The sequence below is a fragment of the Anolis sagrei genome, chromosome 6 (genome assembly GCF_037176765.1).
Source record: "Anolis sagrei isolate rAnoSag1 chromosome 6, rAnoSag1.mat, whole genome shotgun sequence".
In the NCBI taxonomy this organism is placed as follows: domain Eukaryota; kingdom Metazoa; phylum Chordata; class Lepidosauria; order Squamata; family Dactyloidae; genus Anolis; species Anolis sagrei.
The window spans coordinates 117,909,273-117,936,007 of record NC_090026.1 but is presented as its reverse complement, the minus strand read 5'-3'; the positions used below and the strand labels follow the sequence as shown (position 1 = coordinate 117,936,007).

At 39.9% G+C, this 26,735-nt stretch overlaps 1 protein-coding gene across 1 annotated transcript in view; it reads right to left on the bottom strand.

Moving 5' to 3' along the window:
- Window positions 1-26,735, bottom strand: part of VIPR2 (vasoactive intestinal peptide receptor 2) — a 61,023-nt gene that overhangs the window by 7,435 nt on the left and 26,853 nt on the right. Inside the window, exons 3-6 of the mRNA XM_060782566.2 lie at window positions 19,202-19,309; window positions 16,256-16,350; window positions 8,349-8,443; window positions 5,929-6,070 (exon numbers count right to left, since the gene is read on the bottom strand). Of these exons, the coding sequence (XP_060638549.2) occupies window positions 5,929-6,070; window positions 8,349-8,443; window positions 16,256-16,350; window positions 19,202-19,309 (440 nt within the window). The remainder of the gene's footprint in view (window positions 1-5,928; window positions 6,071-8,348; window positions 8,444-16,255; window positions 16,351-19,201; window positions 19,310-26,735) is intronic.

Sequence of the window (26,735 nt, the reverse complement as noted above, 5' to 3'; positions counted from 1 at the left end):
CTACAAGAATAGGCTGAAAGCACATCCTGACTGTTATGTAACCAGACTGGGGTCAGCGAAGTGACTCTTTGCTGCAGATATTACATCACCTGGACCACGCTGCAGCCTATTGATTTATACCCCTCAGACTACAGTGGCAACAGCAGTTTGGGCACATCCTCAGGAAAAAGTTCAGCAGCTCTTTAAAAATCAGCCAAAAATAGAAAAAAAAATAAGAAAAATCTTTCCCATCTCCTGCAAGTTTATCAGACTGAATTTGTGAAATGAAATTGGATGTCAGTTACTGGACATTTCTGTCACAAAATATCTTTGTGGGAAGATGACAAAACCAGTCAAATTTAATTAAGGAGGAAAAAACCCACTGGACGTTCCAAGCAGTGAACATTCTCACCTCGACAAAAGATACAGCGTTTTATCCAAGGAATAGAAAAAAGATGTTGGTATCAGGTTTGTACAGAGGGTATCCAATTACACATGAAGCTGTATTACACAGCTAGATCATTTAACTCAGAGATACCACTCTCTTCTTCGAATGCTACATCTAATCACTACCTAAAGTGTGACATGAGATCTTGCTTTCTTTCTTTTGTTGTTGCAAGAACTAAGAAATTCTCAACTTTGCATTTACTATGCTACGGCTCATTATATGTCTGCAGCCCAACCCCATTTATTTATTTATTTATTCATTTATTTATTTACACACTAGCTGTCCCCTTCCACACATTGCTGTGGCCCACATGGGGGTTTTGTGTGGGAGGTTTGGCCCAATTCTATCGCTGGTGTGGTTCAGAATGCTCTTTGATTGTAAGTGAACTATAAATCCCGGCAACTACAACTTCCAAATGTCAAGATTCTATTTCTCCCAAATTCCACCAGTGTTCACATTTGGGCATATGGAGTATTTGTGTAGAGTTTGGTCCAGATCCATCATTGTTTGACTCCACAGTGATCTCTGGATGTAGGTGAACTACAACTCCAAAACCAACGGACTCTGCCCACCAAACCATTCCAGTATTTTCTGTTGGTCATGGGAGAACTGTGTGCCAAGTTTGGTTCAGTTCCATTGCTGGTGGGGTTCAGAATGCTCTTTGATTGTAGGTGAACTATAAATCCCAGCAACTACAACTCCCAAATGACAAAATCATTTTTTTGAGTGTAGGACATACATTGGGTTGATAGGTGTCTTGAGTCCAAATTTCGTGTCAATTGGTCCAGTGGTTTTTGAGTTCTGTTAATCCCACAAACAAACATTACATTTATACACACACACACACATATATACATATATATGCATACATACAAACAATATATTATATTATTTGTTGTTGTTCATTCGTTCAGTCGTCTCCGACTCTTCGTGACCTCATGGACCAGCCTACGCCAGAGCTCCCTGTTGGCCGTTACCACCCCCAGCTCCCTCAAGGTCAGTCCAGTCACTTCAAGGATGCCATCCATCCATCTTGCCCTTGGTCGGCCCCTCTTCCTTTTGCCTTCCACTTTCCCCAGCATAATTGTCTTCTCTAGGCTTTCCTGTCTCCTCATGATGTGGCCAAAGTACTTCAGCTTTGTCTCTAGTATCTTTCCCTCCAGTGAGCAGTCGGGGTTTATTTCCTGGAGGATGGACTGGTTGGATCTTCTCGCAGTCCAAGGCACTCTCAGCACTTTCCTCCAGCACCACAGCTCAAAAGCATCGATCTTCCTTCGCTCAGCCTTCCCTAAGGTCCAGCTCTCACATCCGTAGGTGACTATGGGGAATACCATGGCTTTGACTATGCGGATCTTTGTTGCCAGTGTGATGTCTCTACTCTTCACTATTTTATCGAGACTGGACATTGCTCTCCTCCCAAGAAGTAAGCGTCTTCTGATTTCCTGGCTACAGTCTGCATCTGCAGTAATCTTTGCACCTAGAAATACAAAGTCTGTCACGGCCTCCACGGTTTCTCCCTCTATTTTCCAGTTGTCAATCATTCTTGTTGCCATAATCTTGGTTTTTTTGACGTTTAGCTGCAACCCGGCTTTTGCGCTTTCTTCTTTCACCTTGATTAGAAGGCTCCTCAGCTCCTCCTCGCTTTCGGCCATCAGAGTGGTGTCATCTGCATATCTGAGGTTGTTAATGTTTCTTCCAGCAATTTTCACCCCAGCTTTGCATTCATCCAGGCCCACACATCGCATGATGTGTTCTGCATACAAGTTAAAAAGGTTGGGTGAGAGGATGCAGCCTTGCCGTACGCCTTTCCCAATCTTGAACCAGTCTGTTGTTCCGTGGTCAGTTCTGACTGTTGCTACTTGGTCCTTGTACAGATTCCTCAGGAGAGAGACAAGGTGGCTTGGTATGCCCATCCCACCAAGAACTTGCCACAATTTATTATGATCCACACAGTCAAAGGCTTTAGAATAGTCAATGAAGCAGAAGTAGATGTTTTTCTGAAACTCCCTGCCTTTCTCCATTATCCAGCGGATATTGGCAATCTGGTCTCTCGTTCCTCTGCCTTTTCTAAACCCAGCTTGAACATCTGGCAACTCTCGCTCCATGTATTGCTGGAGTCTTCCTTGCAGGATCTTGAGCATTACCTTACTGGCATGAGAAATAAGGGCCACTGTACGGAAGTTTGAGCAGTCTTTCGCATTTCCCTTTTTTGGTATGGGGATATAAGTTGATTTTTTCCAGTCTGATGGCCATTCTTGTGTTTTCCATATTTGCTGGCATATGGCATGCATCACCTTGACAGCATCATCTTTTAAGATTTTAAACAGTTCAGCTGGGATCCCGTCGTCTCCTGCTGCCTTGTTGTTAGCAATGCTTCTTAAGGCCCATTCAACCTCACTCCTCAGGATGTCTGGTTCTAATTCATTCACCACACCGTCAAAGCTATCCTCGATATTGTTATCCTTCCTATACAGATCTTCTGTATAGTCTCGCCACCTTCTCTTGATCTCTTCAGCTTCTGTTAGGTCCCTGCCATCTTTGTTTCTTATCATACCAATTTTTGCCTGAAATTTACCTCCAATGTTTCTAATTTTCTGGAAGAGGTCTCTTGTCCTTCCTATTCTGTTGTCTTCTTCCACTTCCATGCATTGCTTATTTAAAAATACTTCCTTATCTCTTCTGGCTAACCTCTGGAATTGCGCATTTAACTGGGCATATCTCCCCTTATTATCCCTGTTTCCTTTTGCTTTCCTCCTTTCTTGGGCTACTTCCAGTGTCTCAGCAGACAACCATTTTGCCTTCTTCATTTTCTTTTTCTTTGGAACGTACTTTGTTGCCGCCTCCTGAACAATGTCTCGGACTTCTGTCCATAGTTCTTCTGGGACTCTGTTTACTAAATCTAGTCCTTCAAATCTGTTCTTCACTTCCACTGTATATTCGCTAGGAATGTTAGTGAGATCATATCTAACTGGTCTGTGTATTTTCCCTGATCTCTTTAGTTTTATTCTAAATTGGGCAATAAGAAGTTCGTGATCTGAGCTACAGTCAGCCCCAGGTCTTGTTTTCACCGACTGGATGGTTGTCCGCCACCTTTGGCTGCAAAGGATGTAGTCAATTTGATTTCGGTGTTGACCATCTGGTGAGGTCCATGTATAAAGCCGTCTTTTAGGTTGTTGGAAGAGAGTATTCGTTATACACAGCGAGTTTTCCTGGCAGAATTCTATCAGCCTGCGTCCCGCTTCATTTTGTTCTCCCAGACCATGCTTGCCTGTGATCCCAGTTGTCATTTGACTTCCCACCTTGGCATTCCAGTCTCCTGTAATGAAAATAATGTCTCTTTTTGGTGTGTTATCCAGTAGGTCCTGCAGATCCTCATAGAACTGATCTACTTCTGCTTCTTCAGCAGCTGTGGTTGGGGCGTATATTTGGATCACTGTGATGTTGAAAGGCTTTCCTTGCACTCGAATTGAGATCATTCTGTCATTTTTTGGGTTGTATCCAAGCACCGCTTTAGCGAATTTCTTATTAATTATGAAGGCTACTCCATTTCTTCGATGTTCCTCTTGTCCGCAGTAGTAGATCTGGTGGTCATCTGATGTGAAGTGGCCCATTCCAGTCCATTTCAGTTCGCTGACCCCCAGAATGTCTATCTTTAGTCTTGACATCTCACCAATAACAACATCCAATTTGCCCTGGCTCATAGATCTTACATTCCAGGTTCCTATGGTGTGTTGATCTTTAGAGCATCGGATTCGTCGTTCGCCTCCAGTACCGTCGGCCGCTAGCCTTCCTTTCGGCTTTGAGCTAGCTGCGTCATCACATCTGGGGCTAGTTGAACTTATCCTCTGCTCCTCCCCAGTAGCATTTTGGCCATCTTCCGACCTGGGAGTCCCATCTTCCAATGGCATACCGACATATCTCTGGTTGTACTGGTCCATTTAGTTTTCTTGGCAAGGATACTGGAGTGGTTTGCCATTGCCTTCCCCAGGGATCACGCTTGGTCTGACCTCTCTGCCACAACCGTCCTGTCTTGGGTGGCCCTTCACGGTTTCGCTCATGACATCATTGAGGTGCTCAAGCTCCAGCGCCCCGACAAGGCGGTGATCCTTTGCTGGAGATTATATTATTAGCATAGTACAAAATCAGTAAAAAATATTACTATATTGTACTATAGTACAATATAGTAATATTTTTTACCATTATATTGTAATATTATTTTACAATATTTTATTTAAGATTACATTCTCTAAAGAAAGTCCTTTGGAGTTCAGCAAGTAAAATCATAGTGCTTTAATCACTAAATCAGAAAAAAAATCTAACAACAGACTACATTCACTCTTATTGACCTCATCACACTAGACAATGAATCCACTTTAAATCCAGTTTCTGCCTCCTGAAGAATTCTGGGATTTGTAGTTTAGTGAGGGTGTCAAAGGCTCCTCCCTAAACTACAAACCCTCGAATTCTGCAGGAGGCAGAAACCAGGTTTAAAGTGGATTCATTCTCTAGTGTGATGAAGTAATATGTCAACAAGTATTCATACTTGTATCTTTTTTACAAATAGTACTAAAGCAAATGTCACATTTCATCTTCCACACACTGAATTATCCTCCTCAATGCTAGTAGCACTCATCACTGCACATTTGTTACAAATATTGAAGCAGAAAGTGCTGTCCAATTATGTCAGTGGTTTCCAACCTGTGGTCCGTGGGCCACCAGTGGTCTGAAAAAACCTAAAATATGGTCTGCGGCCTCACCCTTACTACACCATTGCAACGAGAGCAACTGATCTCACAAAACATTTTATAGTGCTGAGGTTTATTAAGTATATTTTTCTGTGGGCAACCAGATTGCAACTACTGGATGGCATATGTTCTGTATCAGAAACTAGAGTTGAGGTGGTCTATCTAATGCAATTTTCTGAATCAGCACCCCAAACAACCAAACCAAATCTAAAGTTGACCAAAAACTGATTTGTAACCCTTTGGGTACTAATGTTGGAGAGTTACCCTGGTCAAAGTGGTCCCTGGTCAAAGTGGTCCATGTTCAAGTGATCCCTGATCAAAACAAGGTTGGGAACCACTGAATTATGTGGAGAAATTTGAACTGAGTTTGCTATCCCACTCTGCACATCTATATTCCCATTTCACCTTTTTATGTGTTCTATTCCATCCTTTTCACAGCTTGCCTCATTCTACCAGCTCAACTGTTTTTCCTCCATCGTCACCTTGCTTCTATGCAGCCCCAGAGTATGGGTTGCATCCGATAAAAACTGTCCGCCAGTGGAGCATAAGCAGCACTGCTCAATCATGCCCTGGAGTTTTGGGATCTCTCTGAATCAATATTTTGGGGCACAGCAGGAGGGAAGCATCCCGTCACTGGAAATCTGCTTCTGCACCATTGGATAGAGCATGACCCACCTCCAATCATTATAAATACACGGGAGGAAATGTAGGAGACACATTAAGAACATTGCCATTAATGCAACTGTATTTACTTACCCAAGATGGCTGATCCTCTGAGCACTTAATTGTATCAGAATTGGAATAGAGAATATCATCCTTAATGAAGATAGACACTGATTTAAGGATGAAAGACAGGAACAAATTCAAATGTATGTAGTTCCGTGTGCAGTGAAGTTTCCTATGTATAGAAAGAAAAGACATTGTAGTACCTGAAAACAAAGGGCAAGTCAAAGTCTTCTCTGGAATAAACAAAGGAGAACAATGCTGAGCTCCTCTCTTTGAAGGTGCAAGATGGGCCCTGGTGAAATCTGTTTGCAAAATCTTGCATAAATCTTGAGATGTGAATCAAGATAACAGTGCTACCATGCTAATGGTCAGAACACTTGGAAGAAATCAATGACACCTAAAGCTATGAATGTACAGTTTATCAATGCTGAAAAGTTTCAGGCATACAGTGCTCATTCTGGATCCAAATACTGTATATACTAGTTTTATAGCCTAGTTTTTCAACCTATTTTTTTTACTGTATAGCCTATTTTTTTCAGCCTATTTTTTAGGCTGAAAAAGCCCCCCTCGGTTCATACACAAGGTTATTTATTATTTTACTTTATTTATTATTATAACATTTATAATTTAACTTTATTATTTTTATTACATTTATTATTTTACTCTATTATTATGGTTATTGTTACATTTCCATTATTTTACTCTATTATTATTATTATTATTATTATTATTATTACATTTATTATTTTATTCTATTATTATTGGAGGTATACATAAGCACATTTACATTGAAGGAGGTTAGAATAATGGTTTAATCAGAGTTGGACGGTCTTATCTTAAATTACAGTTTTATCTAAATATTCACAAACATTTAACCTACACAAACATTAATTGATGCCTCAATTAATGTAATTTTATTAGTATCTATTTTTATTTTGAAATTTACCAGTAGCTGCTGCATTTCCCACCCTTGGCTTATACTCAAGTCAATACGTTTTCCCAGTTTTTTTGTGGCAAAATTAGGTGTTTCAGCTTATGTTCAGGTCAGCTTATGCTCAAGTACATATAGTACCTCATTTCTTTTTGAGTGAGGTATTTGAAAGCTTAGACATTTCTAGAAAACACGACGGCCAAAGCATGAGGGATGTATCCAGTTTCTGGTTGCATAAGCAGAGTCCAACAAGTGTAACCCTTTCACATGGGGCTAGATTAAATTGAGATATTGAGATTTACCTACATATTGACTCACCATCCAACTATTTATTGAAAGGATCTACTCCAATGGAAACTAACTGTGTAGTAGTTACACAGTACTGGATGGGGTATATCTATTCATCAGTACCTTCAATGTACTACTTTTGTCACTCAAATTACAGAAGCAATCAGTGTGCATTTCCCATTCCACAATGGAACAATAAGCTGGGACAGCGGAAGCCACACAATCAGTTTTGATATTCAACAGAAAGGTAATCTATCAAGTCACCATGTAATTACACGAGTGCAGATTTATACTATGAAAGCATGATTAAAGATTTTGACTACATTGTAAAGAAATATATGGATTTTTTGCAGATACAAGCACAGTTGATGATAAAATCATACAAGGGTAGATGCAGTTCAGCTTCATGAAACATGTGTTGAGAAAAGCTGCCACTATTACTAGTTTTAAAACTTCTAGTATGACTACTTGGATTAGTGTGATATTATTCTGAAATTTGACTACATGGTACAAATTATCTTGGATTAATAAATTCCAATTGTAATCACGCCTATCTGCATGATCGCATCTCTGTGTACGAACACACATGATCTCTTCGATCATCTGGAGAGGCCCTGCTCACGCTCCCACCACCATCGCAAGCGCGATTGGTGGGGACGAGTGAGAGAGCCTTCTCGATGTTGGCCCCTCGACTCTGGAACTCACTCCCCAGGGACATTAGGCAAGCCCCAACTTTGGCAGTCTTTAGGAGGAGCCTGAAAACGTGGCTGTTTCAGTGTGCCTTCCCAGAATAAGGAAACTCCCAGCAATATGTCCTTAAACACACTTTAATAATGATTTAAGATTGTCTGCACATTTCTTCCCTCTCCAAAACCTCTATCTCAATTACATGTCACCTGTTCATGCCCAGCATTATTTTTAAAATTTTAATTATTACATTTGGCCCAGCCATAGGTTTTTAAATGCGTCGTGTTATTGTTAATTTTTTTTGCTTATTTTACTTATGAGTTTTATGTATTGTTTTTGTATTATTGCTGTTATTGTTTATTGTTGTATTGTGGGCTCGGCCTCATGTAAGCCACACCGAGTCCCTTGGGAGATGGTAGCGGGGTACAAATAAAGCATTGTTGTTATTATTATTATTATTATTATTATTATTATTATTACCAGTCGTGTTTTTCCTTTGATAGACATTTAAAAAACAACCCCTTCCATTTTAAACAAAACTTACCTAAAAGTGCAAAGAATGATGCTTCCCGTAGTCAGAGCAACTAAAGACACACTATATCCAAAGGTGTATATTGCTTTTACCAGAACATAGAAAATCTATGAAAAAAAACATCAACACCCAACTGTTACTATAAGAGGTCACAAATAAATAACTTACAAATGAGACATTATTTTACATAATGTTGGAAAGGCACGACCTTTTAGAGATTATAACCTTTTGGAAAACCAGGAATCTCCGTAGCCTTTTGGAAGCGTGACCTTTCTTATTGGTTGAGAGTTTACACAGTAAATTCTCCAAGGCATTCTGTTGCAGTCTCTTCTCTGTCTTATGTCTAATGCATAATGAACACTGCCTAAACCTCACAACCTCTGAGGATGCTTGCCACAGATGCAGGCAAAATGTCAGGAGAGAATGGGTTGTTGTAGGTTTCTTCGGGCTGTATGGCCATGTTCTAGAGGCATTCTCTCCTGACGTTTCGCCTGCATCTATGGCAAGCATCCTCAGAGGTAGTGAGGTGTGTTGGAACTAGGAAAGTGGGTTTATATATCTGTGGAATGACCAGGGTGGGACAAAGAATTCTTGTCTGTTGGAGCTAGGTGTGAATGTTTCAACTGACCACCTTGAGAGAAGGTGAGAATGCTTCTAGAACATGGCCATTCAACCAGAAAAATCTACAACAACCCACTGACTATACAATACTCTACTGACTTCTAAACTGTACTGCTTCTGATGCAAACACAACTTCTAAAATGAAGTCTCTGTCTGAATAGTCCCAGATCTGGTCACTTGGCCTGTAGTCCAACAACCTCAAACAACATAGAATTAAGGGGGAAACTGCATATCAAAATATACATACAATATAGTAAGCAATCTGAATTATATACATAACAAATAACTGGCATAGGAGGGCTTGTAGAAGTTTGCTATTTTTAACACATAATGCTCCAAAATCATGCATAGGATGGTGTTTGAACCTTCCTGATGTAGACACAGTGTCTGGAAGGTCCATGCATCTTCTTCAGATCTTGTGATCTAGAGAAGATGCATAGATGATGGAGAAGGAAGAGAAAAGGTCCTGATCACATCCAGCTGCTGTAATCTCTCCCCATGTTCATGAAGGAATGGATCATGCATGTTCTTCGAGCTGTGCCATCCCAAAATATTTCTATGCTTTATGTGAAGGACATGATGGTGCTTCTTGCTGTTCCATATTTGCAGAAACTAGCTAGGTCTCGAATTAGACCTTTCTTAAACAAGGGCAAAGGGATCTTTCCCCAGTCACAGATGAGTCGGCAGTCTTCATAAACACACTTGCTAAAACTGTGGGCGTACACCTTATATGGATTCTTCCTTTTATGGCATATTGATCTGCAAGGCAATCTTAAGTGTGTAAGACTTTGTCATGTACGTGGCCTGATGTACATGCATTTCTACGACTGCCTCTCCTCTTTCAAAAAATGAAGCCAGTCATGTAGAAAAAGAATCTGTGCTGCTTTCTATTAATATGCTTGCTGGATATAACAGGCTAAAGTTAGCTTGCTTGCATTTTGTTTGACAGGGCATTCTTTCCACTTCAGAGCATATTTCTCACTTCAGTTTAACAGGGCAAAAAAAAGTGTGAGCCAAAAGGTTAATGCGCTGCTGCAGGAGGGTCTATGGTGCCTTTGTAATCCCATTGTTATTTAACATGCATCTCTTTGGAGTGAGGTGTTGAGTCTGGCATTTGTGTTGACTTTGCACACTTGGAATCAACCGATATTCAGACTAAAGAACACAAGGAGAAGGCATTTGAATAAGAGCAAAGATCCATCTAACTTTGCCTCTTGCTTGGCACATTTGGTGACCAAGAAGCCCTTCAAGAAGCCCTTCAAGAAGCCCACAACCCAGACTTCAAACAGGGTGGGAAACCTTTGCCATTTCAGATATTGGTGCCATTGGTCAGAGGTGGATAATGCTGTGGAGAGATGGAATTAAAAAAACTGAAGGGTGAACCCTATTTTAAAAGGATTGCTACTACTATAGCTGATATTTGGTGATACACCAATTCAAGACTATGCTAGTTCTTCTAAAGGTCTCTAGAGCAGCTATTGCTAATAATTATTCCCAGATCTGCCTTCTATTCATTTGTTGAATTCCCTTCCAAAGCCACCCAAGTTACAAGGCATCACAACATAATGTGGGCCATAAGCTCCATGAGTTAATCATGTCTTCTCTAAAGAAGTTCTTTCTTTTGTCTGCCTGGAATCTACTGTCAGTTTCATTGGATGGCTCCCAAGTTCTTAATAGGCTGAACCAACAGCATGATGGACAGTTCTTATAATCTATTCATTTTGCCACCCGAAAGCTGAGTGCTATGGCAGGCAAACTGGTGATTTACAGGAACCAAATACACCCAAACACTTGGCAACTAGTGTCGTGGATGCAGATCATGAAGTAGAAAATGCACATATGCCTCTCCACCTCCAGGTTTGCAGAAGCTGGTGTCTCCAATCTCTATTGCTTTTGTGCTAGACCACCTTTTGAGATGTGCAGTATTCAAAAACATAGTGGGATGTTCACCATGGAGCATAGTTGACTGCTGACAACACAGGGGTGAAAAGAGATAGCAAAAATGGGGAATAAATCATGGGAGCCTGTCTTGTTTGGGGAGATTTAGGGATAGAGATAATTATAGGATCATAGAATCAAAGAAGAGACCTCATGGGCCATCCAGTCCAACCTTCTGACTAGAAGCAGGAAAATCGCATTCAAAGCACCCCCAACAGATGGTCCTCCAGCCTCTGCTTCAAAGCCTCCAAAGGAGGAGCCTCCACCACACTCCAGGGCAGAGAGTTCCACTGCTGAACAGCTCTCACAGTCAGGACGTTCTTCCTCATGTTCAGGTGGAATCTCCTTTCCTGTAGTTTGAAGCCATTGTTCCGCGTCTCCAGGGCAGCAGAAAACAAGCTTGCTCCCTCCTCCCTATGACTTCCCCTCGCACACTTATATATAGCCCTTATCATGTCTCCTCTCAGTCTTTTCCTCTGCGGGCTAAACATGCCCAGCTCTTTAAACTGTTCCTCGTAGGGTGACTCAAATGATCCTTGATCATTTGAGTCACCCTTCGCTGGACACATTCCAGCTTGTCAACATCTCGCTTCACTTGTGGTGCCCAGAATTGGACACAGTATTCCAAGTGTGGTGTGACCAAGGCAGAACATAGGGGTAGCATGACTTCCTTGGATCTAGACACTATACTCCTATTTATGCTGGCCAAAATCCCATTGTGTCTAACAATATCAGCTAATACAAGGTGACAGCATGGCTACTACAGACATATGAAAGACCCATAATCTGTTGTCTTATCTTCTCTCTGCTGTGCAACATGCTATTTTAAAGGGCTTAGGTGCAATATGTGCTGCTAATATAAATGATTTTATTAGTTTGTTTCAGAGATAAGGAGCTTGTTAAAATTCATTCCAGGACCAGATACTTTATTAACATATTCATTCTCCTGCACTTTATTTTCGAAGGCAAGAATGTGTGATCAAGTATTCTATTTCGTCTTTTCCTTGCAAATTAGAATGCTAACTACAATTTTTAAAAAATGAGACAGAACAAAAGAAGGCTAGATCCAGAGAACGGAGAGAGGAAGAGGCTTATGTGCCCATGTCTGGCAGGACATTTTAAACAGTATGTTTGAGAAAACTAATTTTTGGGGATGTCCCCTTGTACGGAAGGAGAGCTGCCATAGGCACCAGCTTTATCTTAACTCCCTTTTAATTTTTGTTTGCCCATCGTAATTATATGCAATCTTTTATTTGTTTTTGCTGTCTCTTTCATTTTGTTTTATGGTGCTTTTTAACTGCAGCTGCTTTTTTTGTTTTATTGCAGGATTTTATTATTCCTTCTCCCCTTTAGATATGTTGGGAGGTTCTATTCTGGTGTATGCTACTACTTCTTTAAAAGCTAGCTTGAAACTTTGATACCTGGATCCATCCTTCCAGATGGATTAATGGAGAAAAACTTCACTCACCATAGCCAGCATGAAGCAAGTTGTAGCCTAACACAACTGGAATACACACAATCCCTCTCAGGGTACACAGTTCTGGCACTATGCTTACTTAGGCGATCACTCATAGCCTGAGGATGATGGTCCTTCAAGTGTAGTGTCTTGGTAGTGGGTCCTTAGGTGGCTGTGGATCCCTATTCATGATCCACATGTTCTCCCGCAGTGAGGACATCAGTCTCCAGGTGAAAGGCTTGGCTTGATGCGCCTTTCCCTTGGCATGTTTCTCCCTTTCACTCTCCATTCATGCCTCTTCGAATTCTGCAGAACTGCTGGTCACAGCTGACCTCCAGTTAGAGCGCTCAAGGGCCAGGGCTTCCCAGTTCTCAGTGTCTATGCCACAGTTTTAAAGGTTGGCTTTAAGCCCATCTTTAAATCTCTTTTCCTGTCCACCAACATTATGTTTCCTATTCTTGAGTTGGGGGTATAGTAACTGCTGCTTTGGGAGATGGCGATCGGGCATTCGGACAACATGGCCAGTCGGAGTGGAGTTGATGACATAGGAGCATCGCTTCATTGCTGGTGGTCTTTGCTTCTTCCAGCATTTGTCCATCTGTCTTCGCAAGAGATTTTCAGGATTTTTTGGAGGCAACGCTGATGGAATTGTTCCAGGAGTTGAGTGTGATGTCTGTATACAGTCCACGTTTCGCAGACATATAACAAGGTTGGGAGGACAGCTTGGTATCCTTACAGATGTTCTGGTCCTCAAACACTCTCTGCTTCATTCAGAAAAATGCTGCACTCACAAAGCTCAGGCAGTGTTGTATTTCAGTGTCAATGTTGACTTTTGGTATTATGATTCCACATTCACTGCCATGGTCAGGGGCACAGGACCCCGGAGGAAGTGAAAAACAACAAATACAGAAATTGCTGTTTTTTACTTGAGAAAATACCTCCTTAGGAACCTTATCAGATTGGGATTATATTTCTGAAACTCTTTGAAAGCCATATTGAATGGGTCCTATGACACGACGTTGCCCTATTCCATCAGTAATCCATTGGAATCCATCTGCAAACCATCACATAAACAGAGTAATTGCACTTGAAGTTATAATTTTTTAAAGTTTAATATGGTTTTGAGGCACTATACTTATGTGTGATCACGTAATCAGTGTGCATTCCATCAGCTAAAAATTTACAAGAATGGTAGTTTGAGACTTCCAGGCTACATCACTGTGCAATATTAGAAAAAAACCCATTTTTTTAAAGTGACACAGGGAGACATTCAAATGGATTGCGAGGAGTTAACCTTCAGTGATGTGATGAGTCAAAGCACAGTATTTTCAGAACAGAAGAATTGGATGCGATGGGAACAGTATGCATCCCATCTGAATACAGTATGCACTAGTCTAAAAAAATATTGGATGCATACCTGATATAAATGGAGCATATCCCAAATGTTACGATAAAGTTTTCTAAATCTCTAGGTCCTCCACCATGACTGGAGGAAGTTGACCATAAAGTAATACTGCTAGGAAGAACATTTTTATCAAATCTGCAAATGTAGAAAGACTACGTGGAGTCAACATTAAGAATTTCTAATGTGGACTATATAGACTGTATCAAGTCAACGGTACGAATTTCATAAATGCATCAATAACAGTGGCCAACACACATTTTGGTGCCTCAAATGTTAGACCTGTTTCTGAATATTTTTGACTCGCTGATTCAAAAAAATGGCTCCAGTTTCCCCCTATCAGCTCAAGTTTTTGAGATGCAGAACATATGCCATATACTATCTGCCATCTGCTCACCCATACAGAATCAGGATAATCATATCGAAGAAACTGGAGCCGATGTGGTCTATCCAATGCAATTTCCTGAATGTGTATTCCAAATAATCCCAGGAAGAGGCCAAAAAACCAAGACACCAATATATTTTTAATTGGGTAGGTATGTGTAATCAATGTATCTAGAAAAGCTCTTGAGAATCTTGATGCAATGGGTGAAACCCTTGTGCTGCTGAACTGCTGACTGGAAGGTTGGTTGAACTGCTGACCGGAAAGTTGGCAGTTTGAATCTGCGAGATGGGGTGGACTTCCATCTATCAGCTCCAGTTCCTGCCAACGTAGCAGTTCAAAAACATGTAAATGTGAGTAGATAAATAGGTACCACTTTGGCAGGAAAAGGCAAAGAGATGCTCCAAGCAATCTTGCCAGGCACACAACCAGGAGGCGAGAACGAAGATTCCTTGGCTTGAAAATGGAGAAAGCACCTCCGCAGAACCAGAGAAGCCGGAAAAGAAAGGAAAAGCCTCTACCTTTGTTTGTGTTTGTGTGTCATTATATATTATTGTAAAGGCATTGAATACTTGCCTGTGTATGTAAAATGCTGTAATCCACTCTGGGAGAAGAGTGGAATATAAATAGAGTGTATTATTATTATTATTATTATTATTATTATTATTATTATTATTATTTCAAGCAACAAAGACTCAATCCATCCAGAGATTCTCTCATAAGTTTTTATGAGTTCTTAACTGAATAAAGTGAAGTTCAAATTTCCGAGTGGAATCAGTATCACTAAGTCTGCCCTTATTAAGGCGGTCGAACATACATCACTCACATTACCTCCGATGGAGCATACAATATTTGAAAAACATTGATATCCGAGAAAAGTAGAAAAACTGCTTTCCAGCTGGAAAAGCCAGCATGTTTCCATTCTACTTCCTTGAGAACTCTGTAGTGTTTAGCTTTCTAAAATCCCTTAATTAATGAGATCCACATATGAGATTCTTAAAAAAAAAAAAGAAAGTCATATTGTGTGTGTAATAAGAAATTAACCTTATTTTTTGGTTATTTTTTGTTTAAAAAATTCCACAAATGCTTTTGAAAGGTATACAGCTGCTATCCACATGTTCACAATACCGTGTGTGTGTGTGTCTAAACCTCCACAGATCTCACAGCTGTGATTAACTCACTTCTGGTCTTTTTCATTTTGATTTGTGGAGGTATAGGCACACAAATACTGTAGCTATACATCTATATATCTCTATTTATCTATCATCTATCTATCTATCTATCTATCTATCTATCTATCTATCTCTCTCTCTATCTCTATCTCTCATATAGTATTTGTGTATCTATACCTCCACAGATCAAAATGAAAAAGACCAGAAGTGAGTTAATCACAGCTGTCAGAACTCACTTGAGAAGACATAGGTGGAGTCTCTGCCAAAAGATCACTTTCTAAAGATGTATAAAGCAAAGACCTACAGGTATAAACACATGCATAATGTGGTGTATTTGTAGATCATAAGCATTCAGACTGGGATCCTAGAGTTATTTTAGGGTGACTACACATTTCAAAGGGGCTGCGGTGGTGCAGCTGGTTAAACCACTAAGGTGCAGAACTTGCTGACTGGAAGATCGGTGGTTCAAATCTGCGGGATGGGTCAGAGGACCTCACAACCTCTGAGGATGCCTGCCATAAATGCAGGTGAAACATCAGGAGAGAATGCTTCTGGAACATGGCCATATAGCCAAAAAAACTTGCAGCAACCCAGTGATTCCAGCCATGAAAGCCCTTGACAATAAATTGTGCCAAGATATCTCTTCCGTGCAATTCTATCCTACTCAATAATCAGAGTAACACTTTTCATAATTTCACATATGAAAACTGAAACGTATATGGGCAAATAACAGTGTAGCCAAAAGCTATTAATGAGGAAGCACATGCAAACTAAAAGAGGATACAGCAATTTACTTTTGCCTAAACATATTGGGAAGAGTAAGATTTCATGTCTTCTTTTCCTCTTCCCTTTGATGAATTAATTGAGCACAATCATAGACATATATTCTACAATTAAGTCATCCCTTCAATATTTTTTATTCTGAACGACAGCGTTGTTTGTGCTTACCGTGGTGTCATCTATATCTTTGAATTCACAAGCGATGTAGAAATTTGGAAATATCTCTGACCAACCATTTCTGGTACAATTTTTGCTGATATTTCCTTTAAAAAAGCACACCAAAACAATCCATAAACATCTAGAAATTTTACTCAACAAAGGTCTTTTTACTGAAACCAACAGAATCTATGAACTTATACCTATTTGTTAGGGTTAGAAGCAATATAACAGGACAGGCCTCCCACATTGTGTGCTCTTCAGATGTACTGAATAACTTCCATCATTCCCCAAACACCAATGACTATGGCTGATGGGATGTGTAGTTCAAAATATTTTGAAGGTTTTAAGTTCAGCATCTATCCACTGTATTGTCCCAGATATTATTCTGAGCTTAGATACTTTAGAAACTTCACAACTGTGTGTTGTTAAGCAGCAGCTGACCTGTATGGCATTGAAGAACTCACTTGGCAGATATGTTATTAGATCCTAGCCTTTGAGAAGAATAATTTGGGTTATAAGTATGTTTGATGTGAAAGTAATTTGAATAGAATTGTCTCCATAAAATTCTCTCATTACTCTACGGTATTATTAGAGGTGATCCTGAATGGTCTGTGGCAGAGTTATTAAATCCCTCAAGTCTTGTCATGACAAATAAGTAGCCAGAGGAATGAATGGACCTCTGACACACAGCAAATTTCAATTTTGTTTATAATACATATTAAAAGCCTCATCTAATTATAGGAGGAGAAATTCTACAATATGAAACAAATTACATGGCGTCCCTGTTACCCTTCCAGAACATACAAGAAAATTGTTTAGAGCTCTAACACCTAAATAGGCACCTGCCAAACATAAAATATATGTATTCATATTAAGCCTGGAGTCTTATCGGGGTAGATCTGTTGCTAGTCCTGGTCATGGGAGTTGCAGTTTTACAAGACTTTTAGCCTTTGCTGACAAAGAGTGCTGGTGCTTCACCAAACTACAAATCCTAGGATTCCACAGCATTGCGCCATGGCAATCAAAGTGGTGTCAAACTACGGTGCAGACTCGTTCTAAGTTGATGTTAAATTGTAAATTGTATATTGTATTTTGTGAATTGTTGGGCATCGAATTGTGCCTTTTGTAAGCCGCCCTGAGTCCCCCCCTAGGGGGTTGAGAAGGGCAGGGTAGAAGCACTCCAAATAAATACATAAATAAATAAATAAATAAATAAATAAATAAGTTGAAGAGGTATTCTCCTGTTGCTGTGATAGGTTATAGCTCTAGGACAGTGGTTCTCAACATGTGGGTCCCAAGGTGTTTTGGCCTACAACTCCCAGAAATCCCAGCCAGTTTGCCAGCTGTTAGGATTTCTGGGAGTTGAAGGCCAAAACATCTGGGGACCTATAGGGTGAGAACCACGGATCTAGGAGATGGCCAAAACAACCCTGAACACATCTAACAAGTATAGTACTAAAATCAAGTGGATTCACCAGTTGCCCATATCCTAATTTTGTTCTTATATAAGGCCCAAACACAACACACAATTACACAACTAGGTATGTTCCACTTTAACTACCATAGTCTGGAGTTTGTAGTATGCTAGGGGACTAGAGCTCAATTGCTGAAAAATTCTGAGCATATTTATTTATTTCGAGCATTTCTACCTCGCTCTTCTCAACCCCCTAGGGGGGACATACCATCCTAAACTGCAAATCCCAGAATACTTTAATGGCCCTAATTCTGAAATAATATAGGGCCCAATCACATTGCACAATTACAAAAACTATATTCCAGTTTAATTGCCACAGGTGTTTGTGGTTTGATTAAAACATTAGACCTCTCTAGATGAGGCACTACTGCCTATATGTGTCAACTTAATGTATATATCGGGGCATGTTTTGGGGCCAAAATTATGGATTTGGCTTTCACATGTGGATAAATCATGAATAAACTTTAAAAACATATAGTAAACAAATTATGGTGACTCAGTAAGCGGATGGGGATTTCTCAAAGGATGAGGAGTCTGTGTGTGATCGGGAAGAATTGCAGGCCTTAGATAAGAGAAATTGCAGGCAGATGAAGACAAGGCTGAGAATGTTTGGATGTCGATGTTCATTCCTTATCAACAGGGGAAAGGGAAGCTGGTGAAAGGTCCATTTCTCCTGGGAAATGGCCTTCAGCCGATGGGGTGTTTTCCTGCGAAGGACAAAGGAAGCGAAAGATAGATTAACTAGGCATTCTGAGAGACTCCGTGAGAAGTCCTTGAAGCCCAGGTGTGTTCGGCATGATCTCATGGTATCTTGGCCAGGCTTGGGCTTAAATTAAGTCGTGTTTACTTGGTGTCTTTCAGAGGAGACAATGCTTCCATAAGGTTTGGGTTCCTGACTCAGCTCTCAAGTTCATGATTCAAATTTCTTGTGTTTGCCTATATTCCTGGAAGGGTTTGCCTTGGAAAAAGTTCCTGTTTTCATGCTCATGGATTTATGCCTGTGATTTGGACTCTCTTGACTTCATGTACCTTGCCATTTTTGATTACTGCTCTTTTGTATATGGACTGCTGCTATTTTGTATTTCCTACTGCTCTTTTGGAAAATGCTCTTTTTCCCCTTTGTACATGACTTTCTTAATAAACTGCTGTAGTTAGTACTACTGGACTCTGATGTGGTGCTGAGTGAAAAGGTGTCTCAAGGCTAGAGTGCAACACAAATATTATCCTAATTAGTTTGATGGATCATATATATAAAGGCACATGTTTCAAGATAGAAACTCCTTTAAAGAAGAACAGTCACAGAAATAAGCTATAATTATCTTGTGATCCATGCAGATCCCTTTCTATAGGTATTCATCACCAAATACAAAAGCACCGCATCAAACACAGAATAGGTTTTTGAATTTCATTCTATTAATTTCAGCACATGGGGAGCCTTTAAAAACAACATAGCTTCAATCATAGAAAAGAATTTGAAATACCTGTTTTGCCATCATCGTTGCTAAAGATTTTTGGACAAGGGACTGTCACCGTTTCTCCGATTTCTGCAGGGTGCCAGCAAGTAAGGTTATCCCAGATGCCATGACATCCTGGGAAAATAAGTAGAAAGCATCCAATGTGAAATTTTGTGAGCGAAATCAATCTTTCCAAGCTGTCTAGAGATCTGAAGTCTTTTTAAAGGAGATCGGTCATGAAACAAAGGCGTTCTCCTCCCACATCATAGTTTTTCCAGACCACACAAGACGTACTCAAGTAAGATCTATATTTTCAGTAAGTACAAGTTGTTAAAGAAATCTTAATTCAAGCACTGTAAAAATGCATGGTGGCTTGCTTTTATTTTCAACATGGAAAGCATCTTGATTTTTTTGTGAATCTTGCAGCATTTCTTATTTGGATGATCAAGAATGTAGCCAAAGTTGATTGCTGTAAGTTTTCTGGGCTGTACAGCCATGTTCCAGAAGCATTATCTCCTGACGTTTCACCCACATCTATGCCAGGTATCCTCAGAGGTTGTGAGGTCTGTTGGAAACTAAGCAAGTGGGATGTATATATATGTGGAATGTCCAGAATGGGAGAAAGAACTCTTGTCTGTTTGAGGCAGGTGTGAATGTTGCCATTGGCCACCTTGACTTGCAGCTTCAAAGAACAACATTCAGAAAATGGGAATTCCAGACAGGAAAAAATCAAGGCCAGCTAACAGCTCCCAACAAAGGATCCTCCCAGGTAGGAAGCAGACAAGTTTTGAAGATGCAAGGTCATTCAATACTAATCAAGGTGGCCAACTGCAACATCACACTAGATGTGGGTGAAATGTCAGGAGAAAATGCTTCCGGAATATGGCCATACAGTCTAGAAAACTCACAGCAACCCAATGATTCTGACCATGAAAGCCTTAGACAATACATTGTAGCCAAAGTCTTTGGAAAATGTAATATTTTGGAGAACCCCCTGGACATGCTGCTTGGGAGAGGCTAGGAGTTGTCAACTAAAAAAGGAACTTTTCCTAGTGATAGAAGAAAGGAAAGTGTCATGATAGGCAGTAATACTCCAAATACCTCAAAGGGTGCATCTATAGTGCCAAATTAATGCAGTTTGACACTACTTTAACTGTTACGGCTCAATAATACAGAATTATAGGAGTTGCACAGGGTTTTTTTAAGTTTTGGAAAGTCTTTAGCCTTCCCTGCCAAAGAATACTGGTGTCTCACTGAACTTAATCCCAGGATTAAGCCATGGCAGTAAAAGTGGTATCAAACTGCATTAATTCAACAGTGCAGGTGCACTCTATGTGGTTTTAGAGCAGGCTTGGGCAAACTTGGGCCCTCCAGGTGTTTTGGACTTCAACTCCTGCTGGCTGTTAGGAATTGTGGGAATCGAAGTCCAAAACACCGGGAGTGCCCAAGTTTGCTCAAGCCCACTCAATTTTTGTTGTGAATCTCTAAAGTAGGAGAAGTTGAGCTGTTTTAGCATAATTAATTTTTTTCTAAATCAGACCAAGCACCCTCTAAAGTTTCTCTCAAACCAAATTTGAAAAATAAACCTTCCATTGCAGTCAGCAGACTATTAGGGAACACTTTAAATACATATGAAAATAAGCAATTTGTTTTGTATCAAATGTAAATATTATTAGAACAATTTAAACAGCTATATTTTATTTCTGGTCTTGATTGCAGAGTCACAAACCATAAATATGCCTGTTTGGATATAATGTGAAAGTATCATTTAATATCTACAAAAACCACATGGAATACTGGGTTGTTGTAGGTTTTTGGGTTATATGGCCATGTTCTAAAAGCATTCTCTCCTGGCGTTTCGCCTACATCTATGGCAGGCATCCTCAGAGGTTGTGAGGCCTCACAACCTCTGAGGATGCTTGCCACAGATGCAGGCGAAAGGTCAGGAGAGAATGCTTCTAGAACATGGCCATATAACCCAAAAAACCTACAACAACCCAGTATTCCAGTCATGAAAGCCTCGAAAATAGCATGGAATATTGGTAGCATTTTAAACCATAGGACAGATCCAGATATTGTTGACATATATGAAGCATAATCTTAAAGAGGTTCTCTAAATTAAAGTCAGCTCACAGCGGATATGAAAAGCATGCAAATGAATCTAATCAATCACCGAAAAACCAGCAATTCAGTGCTCAGTTCCTAAGAGAATATCCTCCCTGCAGGTTCATTACAGTCGAACCTCTGACAATATTAAAATGACAACACTGAGCCACAGCTCAATCACCCAACCTACCAAAATAAACAAACCATTTTCTTAGCTGTGCGTAATAGCTTTTAAATTGCCAAGTTGTCAATGGATTTGCTATTCTAATGAAGAGAAAAGAAGCTACAGAAAATAGAAATGACAGTAACATACTTTCCAATATTTCACCATTAGAAATGGAAATACAGGTGGCCCAGAAACATTTAAATATGGTCAAGATGGCAAACATTATTAACAAGGACAAATACACACGCTGAAAATGGCTGCTGCAGCTTGATTTTGCCTGAGCCAACTGGGAAGGTCAAGATTTCCTCTTCTTGTTGTTGAATTAACTGAATACAAACTACTTCTGCACATTGAACTTAATGACGGAAGTTGGAGGAGAGACACTGGAACTTGCAGTTTGGAGAACCACCAGCACCCTTCAGCAGAGAAGGCTAAAGACCTTGCAAAACTACAACTCCCATGAGTCATGGCAGTTAAAGTGATGCCAAGCTGCATCAATTCCACAGTGTAGATGCACCCTGACTGACAGTATGGTGGTAAAAGTGCCAACCTCATTGAGTTGTATATATAGATGTGTTGCTGGCTATGGTAACACCTTAATCTTTGCTTCAAGCAACAAAATGCCTCAGGCTAGACCAGGCATAGGCTAGACATTATTTTGGAGGGTTCCCCAAAGAATCTCTATTTGTAATGATGAATTGTTGCAATGATAACAAAGTATAAATGTCTACAATCTGAATCCTAAATGATCAAGAAGCAGAATTCTTTGCAACATTTGAAAAATCTACAGTATAATATACACAGCCCTGCCTACAAGTGAGAATTACAATTAAAGCAAAGGGTGGAAAAAACCCATTACAGCCTCTCTCTTGGGTGATCCTGACACCGCGAAGCAGATTTCCAGACTGAGTAATAAGAAAACAATAGTTGACTTATCTCCTCCAGGATTTCTGCAGCAGGAACTCAAGCAGGTTTTTATCATGAGCACACTAATTAACAAGATATTTTGCTAATCATCCTTTCTTTTCACAGATCGTGTTTGTTTACAGAAATGATCACACAAGTCATATTATTGCGCTATAATTCATGCCATTTCCTTTATCTGTATACTGCTTTCTAAATGCAATTAAAATCGCTTTAATTCTGCAAATTTAACAAACCATTTTAGCATAGGGCTATGAATAACAAATCTTTTGAAATCTTATTAAAATGGCATATTAAGAACCCAGGAAGTACGAAACAATAGAGCAGCTTTCTATATGGAGATTTGCTCAGGAATGAACCTATACAAGGCATATCTTTAGAATGGTTTCTAAATACTTTTGATATTCCTACAATTTATTTATTTATTTAGAATGATTTATGTGACTCTTCAGACACAAAAGATCTCAGAGCAACTTACAAAGTATTAATAATAATACTACACTTTGTATTCCGCTCTATTTCCCCGAGGGGACTCTGAGCAGATTACAATATACATAGACAGGTAAACATTCAGTGCTTTTAATACAGTGAAATAACAATGACACACAAATACACAGAAGAAAGGTAAAGGCTTCCTCTTTCATCTTCGGCTGTTGGAGGCGGTGCTCAGCTCTGGCCATGGAGAGGTGCTCCATGGCTGGAGAAGCCTGTTGTCTGTAGACACCTCCTGGTTGTGCTACCGGCATGTACCTTCCACTGAAGCGGTACCTATTGATCTACTCACATTTGCATGTTTTTGAGGTGCTAGGTTGGCAGGACCTAGGGCTAACAGCGGGAGCTCACCCCAACTCGTGGTTTGAACTACCAACCTTTAGGTCAGCAGATTCAACAGTTCAATGGTTTAACCCAGGGGTCCTCAAACTACGGCCCGGGGGCCGGATGCAGCCCTCCAAGGTCATTTACCCGGCCCTCATTCAGGGTCAATCTAAGCCTATAATGACTCAAGAGCACACAACAACAACAACAACAACAACAACAATCCTATCTCATCAGCTAAAAGCAGGCCCACACTTTCCACTGAGATACTAATAAATTTATATTTGTTAAGATTGTTCTTCTAAAGTGTTTTTTGCACTACAAATAAGATATATGCAGTGTGCATAGGAATTCATTCATGTTTTTTTCAAATTATAATCTGGCCCTCCAACAGTTTGAGGGACTATGACCTGGCCCTCTGTTTAAAAGGTTTGAGGACCCCTGGTTTCACCCATTGTATCACTCTGTATTCCCTGCCTTTAAAGCTTACAATCTGAATAAGACATGACAAATAAGAGAAAATGGGTATTGGGGCCACTACACAATATCTATCAATCGATCTATCAGTCTATCTATCTATCTATCTATCTATCTATCTATCTATCTATCTATCTGTCTGTCTATCTGTCTGTCTGTCTGTCTGTCTGTCTGTCCAGGCCGAATAAGACATGACAAATAAGACATGACAAATAAGGGAAAATGGGTATTGGGGGCCACTGTACAATATCTATCTATCTATCTATCTCTATCTATCTATCTATCTATCTATCTATCTATCTATCAATCTATCAATCTATCAATCTATCAATCTATCTATCTATCTATCTATCTATCTATCTATCTATCTATCTATCCAGGCTGAATAAGACATGACAAATAAGACATGACAAATAAGGGAAAATGGATATTGGGGTCCACTGTACAATATCTATCTATCTATCTATCTATCTATCTATCTATCTATCTATCTATCTCTCTATCTCTCTATCTCTCTATCTCTCTATCTCTCTATCTATCCATCTATCTCAGAAACAGAAGGAGAGGAAGCATTTATTTTAGTATGTTTTAAAATGTTTGCATTATCTGTGTGTTTACTACTATAAAAGTTTGTATCCACTAGACCTCTCTTTGGATGCATTTGTTGGCTGAGAGGTGACAGGCAAACTGCGTAAAGTAAAATGCCATACTCACATGTTGCTAGAATGATCCTTTGTTGGACAGCCCAATGGGATGAAGTGCTCTAACACGACTTTTCCATTTTCATAGCTAAAAGAGCAAAAAGTGTGTACATTCCCAATATAATCTTCTCCTTGTCATGTGTGAGTAATAACGCATGAGTAGAGGTGGATTTGGATCTTAATCCCAAGATACAACAGAAAATGTGAGCGCTGTCATGCCCGATTCCACTCCTTTTTTATTTATAGAACTGCATTCATAGAAATGTTTGTTGTGTACTTGTTGAGGAAACCCATAAGTCTTTACAAAATGTATCTGCAACAATCCGCATAGTCTAACAGGGCTAAACCAAATCATTTTGCTGCCTGAATCAAAAGATCCAAGATTATGCCACCCATCATCTTATATGCCAGCATGGGTAAACTTTGGCCCTCCAGGTGTTTTGGACTTCAACTCCCACAATGCCTCGGAATTGTGGGAGTTGAAGTCCAAAACACCAGGAGAGCCGAAGTTTGCTCATGCCTTTATATACAGATGAATTATTCTTATTCCAATAATGTCAATAGCACTGTGCCTTCCACTAGTCCAGAAAAAAGCCATTTGGGGAAGTGTGTCTCAATATTTAATTCACCAGATGTTTTAGACTTGGTGTTCTATATTTCCTGCCCATTAGCCATGTTGGCTAGGTCTTCTGGGAATGAAGAACCAAAGACTGACAACCATTGGCTTTGGGGGTGCAAGATAGGCCACTGATATAAAAAACAATTTTGTCTTAGGGCACTTCACACCGTATGATTGAAGTACTATGATTCCGCTTTATGCTGCCATCATTTCAGGCAGTAGAATCCTCGGATTTGCAATTTAGACAGGAGTATTTATTTATTTACCTTATTTATATTCCGCTTTTCTCTGCCCCAAGGCTTTCCACTTTCTTGGGGTTTAAGGCATAGGACCCCTGCAAAAGTGGAAAAAACTGTCAAAATAACAGTGTTATTTATCTGAGATGGGGACATGAGAGAAGCCTCTCACAAGATGGTGAAACATTCTGGCGTCCCCTGAGAAACATCCTTGCAGACAGCCAATTCTTTCACACCAGAAGCAACTTGCAGTTTCTCAAGTTGCTCCTGACATGGGAAAAAAATCTGAGAGAAAACCTCTCTAGGAATCTCTAGGTCCTCTAGTGTGACCTTGTGGCCAATGTCCACTGGATATTGATCACAGAATTTCACAGGAGGACTTATACATTCCTAGAGGAGCATTCTCTCTTGGATGTCAACCACAGGTTTGCACCGGAAGACTTACAAATGCCCAGAGGAGTGTTCTTTCTAGGAACCTCTAGATCAGACATGGGCAAACGTTGGCCCTCCAAGTACTGGTAGGCTGTTAGGAATTGTGGGAGTTGAAATCCAAAACACTTGGAAGGGCCAAGTTTGCCCATGTCTGTACGAGTTTGAGGACCTTTATCACCTGCAAAAGTCAAACCCACAAGTGTGGCTGGCCAACTGTATTTTTTAAAAGTGTGTTTTGCACTTACATTTAAAATGATGCGCTTCTGGGAATTATAAAGATCAGCCAACTTAGACATTTCACAGACTGCTGTGATTGACAAGAAAAACAGGCACATTTTTCCTTGTCAGTAGAAGGCATAAAATTTGATAGAGTGTACAGATAACTATAAGTTTGCAATATATATATAACAACTGTGGGCATCTATGTTTGCTGATGTGCAGCAGGGTTAAGACAGCGGTAAAACAGATAATTAAAATGAAGTAATTCGGACTGGGTTGCCCCCGTATAAACATCAACACAGTGTTCTGAATTTCATGTAGTTTCACACAGAATGACTGACAGGGAGTTCACATTTGGAAGTCTAACGACAGAAAAGGACCTTCCTTTCATCTATATGTCTCTAGAAGCTGAAAAAAGTATGATATCTCTTTAGGGATGACATGTCTGTGCTCACTTAAGTCCAAAAAAGATTTAATACTGGAAAATGTATTGCCTAAAAGCCTTTTTAAAATACTTTCTGCATTTCCAAGAATCTATCCACATACATCATAAAATGATTAGAAATGAAAATGTTCTTGGTGAAGTGGATATTTTTTCCCCTAAAATGGTAATGTAGAATTTGCACAGAATTTGCTCATATCCAACAAGGACACTAAATTATTAAGGTTCTTGGATGGTCTCCACTAGGAGAGATAAAACCACTTGTTAGTAAGTAAGCATGGTCAAGGCTGGAGCCAGAGCTTGGAAAAGTTACCTTCCCAAGATTATTGTGCAAACAGTAATTTTTGCATGGTGGGGGTTGGATTGGGTGGTCTTTGTGGTCTCTTCCAACTCCATGATTCTAACTTTTCACACTCAAATTGG